The 6,000-nt window shown below is 68.2% G+C and overlaps 1 protein-coding gene across 1 annotated transcript in view; it reads right to left on the reverse strand.

The window, feature by feature from the left end:
• LOC139235695 (uncharacterized) overlaps window positions 1-6,000 on the reverse strand; it is a 72,359-nt gene that overhangs the window by 48,415 nt on the left and 17,944 nt on the right. Inside the window, exon 6 of the mRNA XM_070866734.1 lies at window positions 5,115-5,267. Within this exon, the coding sequence (XP_070722835.1) occupies window positions 5,115-5,267 (153 nt within the window). The remainder of the gene's footprint in view (window positions 1-5,114; window positions 5,268-6,000) is intronic.

Raw genomic sequence — 6,000 nt, forward strand, 5'->3', positions numbered from 1 at the left:
TCTCTCCCTCTTTTTTTAAAAAGTGGGGTTACATTGGCTACCCTCCACTCGATAGGAACTGATCCAGAGTCAATGGAATGTTGGAAAATGACTGTCAATGCATCCGCTATTTCCAAGGCCACCTCCTTAAGTACTCTGGGATGCAGTCCATCAGGCCCTGGGGATTTATTGGCCTTCAATCCCATCAATTTCCCCAACACAATTTCCTGACTAATAAAGATTTCCCTCAGTTCCTCCTCCTTACTAGACCCTCTGACCCCTTTTATATCCGGAAGGTTGTTTGTGTCCTCCTTAGTGAATACTGAACCAAAGTACTTGTTCAATTGGTCTGCGATTTCTTTGTTCCCCGTTATGACTTCCCCTGATTCTGACTGCAGGGGACCTACGTTTGTCTTTACTAACCTTTTTCTCTTTACATACCTATAGAAACTTTTGCAATCCGCCTTAATGTTCCCTGCAAGCTTCTTCTCGTACTCCATTTTCCCTGCCCTAATGAAACCCTTTGTCCTCCTCTGCTGAGTTCTAAATTTCTCCCAGTCCCCGGGTTCGCTGCTATTTCTGGCCAATTTGTATACCACTTCCTTGGCTTTAATACTATCCCTGATTTCCCTAGATAGCCACGGTTGAGCCACCTTCCCTTTTTTATTTTTACGCCAGACAGGAATGTACAATTACTCAGCTAAAGGCGCTGTATAAATACAAACACTCGCCGCTCCTCCGCCACGATCTCGCGGCAGAGGAGCGGCGAGAGATCGGGGGCGGAGGAGCGGCGAGAGATCGGGGCGGAGGAGCGGCGAGAGATCGGGGGCGGAGGAGCGGCCAGAGATCGGGGGCGGAGGAGCGGCCAGAGATCGGGGGCGGAGGAGCGGCCAGAGATCGGGGGCGGAGGAGCGGCCAGAGATCGGGGGCGGAGGAGCGGCCAGAGATCGGGGGCGGAGGAGCGGCCAGAGATCGGGGGCGGAGGAGCGGCCAGAGATCGGGGGCGGAGGAGCGGCCAGAGATCGGGGGCGGAGGAGCGGCCAGAGATCGGGGGCGGAGGAGCGGCCAGAGATCGGGGGCGGAGGAGCGGCCAGAGATCGGGGCGGAGGAGCGGCCAGAGATCGGGGGCGGAGGAGCGGCCAGAGATCGGGGGCGGAGGAGCGGCCAGAGATCGGGGGCGGAGGAGCGGCCAGAGATCGGGGGCGGAGGAGCGGCCAGAGATCGGGGCGGAGGAGCGGCCAGAGATCGGGGCGGAGGAGCGGCCAGAGATCGGGGCGGAGGAGCGGCGAGAGATCGGGGCGGAGGAGCGGCGAGAGATCGGGGCGGAGGAGCGGCGAGAGATCGGGGCGGAGGAGCGGCGAGAGATCGGGGCGGAGGAGCGGCGAGAGATCGGGGCGGAGGAGCGGCGAGAGATCGGGGGGCGGAGGAGCGGCCAGAGATCGGGGCGGAGGAGCGGCCAGAGATCGGGGCGGAGGAGCGGCCAGAGATCGGGGCGGAGGAGCGGCCAGAGATCGGGGGCGGAGGAGCGGCGAGAGATCGGGGGCGGAGGAGCGGCGAGAGATCGGGGGGCGGAGGAGGGGCGAGAGATCGGGGCGGAGGAGCGGCCAGAGATCGGGGCGGAGGAGCGGCCAGAGATCGGGGCGGAGGAGCGGCGAGGGATCGGGGCGGAGGAGGGGCGAGAGATCGGGGCGGAGGAGCGGCCAGAGATCGGGGGCGGAGGAGCGGCGAGAGATCGGGGGGCGGAGGAGGGGCGAGAGATCGGGGGGCGGAGGAGGGGCCAGAGATCGGGGCGGAGGAGCGGCGAGAGATCGGGGCGGAGGAGGGGCGAGAGATCGGGGGGCGGAGGAGGGGCGAGAGATCGGGGGGCGGAGGAGGGGCGAGAGATCGGGGGGCGGAGGAGGGGCGAGAGATCGGGGCGGAGGAGCGGCCAGAGATCGGGGGCGGAGGAGCGGCGAGAGATCGGGGCGGAGGAGCGGCGAGAGATCGGGGCGGAGGAGGGGCGAGAGATCGGGGCGGAGGAGCGGCCAGAGATCGGGGGCGGAGGAGCGGCGAGAGATCGGGGCGGAGGAGCGGCGAGAGATCGGGGCGGAGGAGCGGCCAGCGATCGGGGCGGAGGAGCGGCCAGAGATCGGGGCGGAGGAGCGGCCAGAGATCGGGGCGGAGGAGCGGCCAGAGATCGGGGCGGAGGAGCGGCCAGAGATCGGGGCGGAGGAGCGGCCAGAGATCGGGGCGGAGGAGCGGCCAGAGATCGGGGCGGAGGAGCGGCCAGAGATCGGGGCGGAGGAGCGGCCAGAGATCGGGGCGGAGGAGCGGCCAGAGATCGGGGCGGAGGAGCGGCCAGAGATCGGGGCGGAGGAGCGGCCAGAGATCGGGGCGGAGGAGCGGCCAGAGATCGGGGCGGAGGAGCGGCCAGAGATCGGGGCGGAGGAGCGGCCAGAGATCGGGGCGGAGGAGCGGCCAGAGATCGGGGCGGAGGAGCGGCCAGAGATCGGGGCGGAGGAGCGGCGAGAGATCGGGGCGGAGGAGCGGCGAGAGATCGGGGCGGAGGAGCGGCCAGAGATCGGGGGGCGGAGGAGCGGCGAGAGATCGGGGGGGGCGGAGGAGCGGCCAGAGATCGGGGCGGAGGAGCGGCCAGAGATCGGGGCGGAGGAGCGGCCAGAGATCGGGGGGCGGAGGAGCGGCGAGAGATCGGGGCGGAGGAGCGGCCAGAGATCGGGGGCGGAGGAGGGGCCAGAGATCGGGGGCGGAGGAGCGGCCAGAGATCGGGGCGGAGGAGCGGCCAGAGATCGGGGCGGAGGAGCGGCCAGAGATCGGGGCGGAGGAGCGGCCAGAGATCGGGGCGGAGGAGCGGCGAGAGATCGGGGGGCGGAGGAGGGGCGAGAGATCGGGGCGGAGGAGCGGCGAGAGATCAGGGCGGAGGAGTATCGAGAGATCGGGGCGGAGGAGCGGCGAGAGATCGGGGCGGAGGAGCGGCGAGAGATCGGGGCGGAGGAGCGGCCAGAGATCGGGGCGGAGGAGCGGCCAGAGATCGGGGCGGAGGAGCGGCCAGAGATCGGGGCGGAGGAGCGGCCAGAGATCGGGGGGCGGAGGAGGGGCGAGAGATCGGGGGGCGGAGGAGGGGCGAGAGATCGGGGGCGGAGGAGCGGCGAGAGATCGGGGGGCGGAGGAGGGGCGAGAGATCGGGGGCGGAGGAGGGGCGAGAGATCGGGGGCGGAGGAGGGGCGAGAGATCGGGGGCGGAGGAGGGGCGAGAGATCGGGGCGGAGGAGCGGCCAGAGATCGGGGCGGAGGAGCGGCCAGAGATCGGGGCGGAGGAGCGGCCAGAGATCGGGGCGGAGGAGCGGCCAGAGATCGGGGCGGAGGAGCGGCCAGAGATCGGGGCGGAGGAGCGGCCAGAGATCGGGGCGGAGGAGCGGCCAGAGATCGGGGGCGGAGCGGCGAGAGATCGGGGCGGAGGAGCGGCGAGAGATCGGGGCGGAGGAGCGGCGAGAGATCGGGGCGGAGGAGCGGCGAGAGATCGGGGGGAGGAGCGGCCAGAGATCGGGGCGGAGGAGCGGCCAGAGATCGGGGCGGAGGAGCGGCCAGAGATCGGGGCGGAGGAGCGGCCAGAGATCGGGGGGAGGAGCGGCCAGAGATCGGGGCGGAGGAGCGGCCAGAGATCGGGGCGGAGGAGCGGCGAGAGATCAGGGCGGAGGAGCGGCGAGAGATCGGGGCGGAGGAGCGGCCAGAGATCGGGGCGGAGGAGCGGCCAGAGATCGGGGCGGAGGAGCGGCGAGAGATCGGGGCGGAGGAGCGGCGAGAGATCGGGGCGGAGGAGCGGCCAGAGATCGGGGCGGAGGAGCGGCCAGAGATCGGGGCGGAGGAGCGGCCAGAGATCGGGGCGGAGGAGCGGCCAGAGATCGGGGCGGAGGAGCGGCCAGAGATCGGGGGCGGAGGAGCGGCGAGAGATCGGGGCGGAGGAGCGGCCAGAGATCGGGGCGGAGGAGCGGCCAGAGATCGGGGCGGAGGAGCGGCGAGAGATCGGGGCGGAGGAGCGGCGAGAGATCGGGGCGGAGGAGCGGCCAGAGATCGGGGCGGAGGAGCGGCCAGAGATCGGGGCGGAGGAGCGGCCAGAGATCGGGGCGGAGGAGCGGCCAGAGATCGGGGGGCGGAGGAGGGGCGAGAGATCGGGGGCGGAGGAGGGGCGAGAGATCGGGGCGGAGGAGCGGCGAGAGATCGGGGGCGGAGGAGCGGCGAGAGATCGGGGGCGGAGGAGCGGCGAGAGATCGGGGCGGAGGAGCGGCCAGAGATCGGGGGCGGAGGAGCGGCGAGAGATCGGGGGCGGAGGAGCGGCCAGAGATCGGGGCGGAGGAGCGGCGAGAGATCGGGGGTGGAGGAGCGGCCAGAGATCGGGGCGGAGGAGCGGCCAGAGATCGGGGGCGGAGGAGCGGCCAGAGATCGGGGCGGAGGAGCGGCGAGAGATCGGGGGTGGAGGAGCGGCCAGAGATCGGGGCGGAGGAGCGGCCAGAGATCGGGGGGGGCGGAGGAGCGGCCAGAGATCGGGGGCGGAGGAGCGGCCAGAGATCGGGGGGGGCGGAGGAGCGGCCAGAGATCGGGGGCGGAGGAGCGGCCAGAGATCGGGGGCGGAGGAGCGGCCAGAGATCGGGGGGGCGGAGGAGCGGCCAGAGATCGGGGGCGGAGGAGCGGCCAGAGATCGGGGGCGGAGGAGCGGCCAGAGATCGGGGCGGAGGAGCGGCCAGAGATCAGGGGCGGAGGAGCGGCCAAAGATCGGGGGCGGAGGAGCGGCGAATGAGGGCCCTAGGGGCAGCACGGGCCCAGCCCACACTGTGCGATATGTGAGCGCACTGGGTCCGTGCAGCAGAGCTGGTCTCCAGTCGTCCTGGTTGACCCTTGCCCCTGGACCAAGGCCTCGCTCTGTCAAGCCCCGTGTGGTGGCTGGTGTACAACGGTCACCCCACGTTAAACAAACCCACCCACAGACATCGCCCACCCCTGGAGTCCAGGACTGGAACATCGGGTCCTTCATTGAAACATCTGTGAACACGTGTGTATGCAAGTCATCCTCGTTCCAGGGACGGCCGATGATGAGGATGATAAACACATATTGTAGGTGTTGATAATGCGGAGAACACTCACCATTCTCCGTCTGGCGGTGTTGCTCTTGCATCGCTGTTTCCTGGTGTTGTACTTGGCCAGCTGGTACTCATCGAAGAGCTTGAACCTGTCAGTCAACGCCTGCCGTAGGCATGAGGGGTAAGGAGCCACCTTCCTGCTGCTCTCCACCAGACTCTTTGTGGTGGGGGGGACAAAGAGAGAGAGAGAGAAACAATCAGAACGAGGCGCTCGAGGGAACGGTGGGAGGGGAGAGAGAGAAACAATCAGAACGAGGCGCTCGAGGGAACGGTGGAGGGGGGGGAACGGAGCCGTCGCCCGACTATTTACTCACCCTCTCGGCATACTGCTCCTCCCTCCTCAAACGGAGCTGCATCTTTGAGATACGGAATGTGGGCCAACCATCGCTTCCTCGCAGGATTCACCTGCAGGGTACCTGGTATATTCCACCTCCACCCCCGCCACCCTGTGTACCTGGTATATTCCACCTCCCCCCCGCCACCCTGTGTACCTGGTATATTCCATCCCCCCCGCCCCCCCGTGTACCTGGTATATTCCACCTCCCCCCCGCCACCCTGTGTATCTGGTATATTCCACCTCCCCGCCACCCTGTGTACCTGGTATATTCCACCTCTCCCCCCGCCACCCTGTGTACCTGGTATATTCCACCTCCACCCCCGCCACCCTGTGTACCTGGTATATTCCGCCTCCCACCCATCACCCCGGTGTACCTGGTATATTCCACCTCCCCCCCCGCCACCCTGTGCACCTGGTATATTCCACCTCCCCCCCCGCCACCCTGTGTACCTGGTATATTCCACCTCCCCCCATCACCCGGTGTACCTGGTATATTCCACCTCCCCCGCCACCCTGTGTACCTGGTATATTCCACCTCCCCCCATCACCCGGT

The sequence above is a fragment of the Pristiophorus japonicus genome, chromosome 23 (assembly GCF_044704955.1).
Source record: "Pristiophorus japonicus isolate sPriJap1 chromosome 23, sPriJap1.hap1, whole genome shotgun sequence".
NCBI classification, from domain to species: Eukaryota; Metazoa; Chordata; class Chondrichthyes; family Pristiophoridae; genus Pristiophorus; species Pristiophorus japonicus.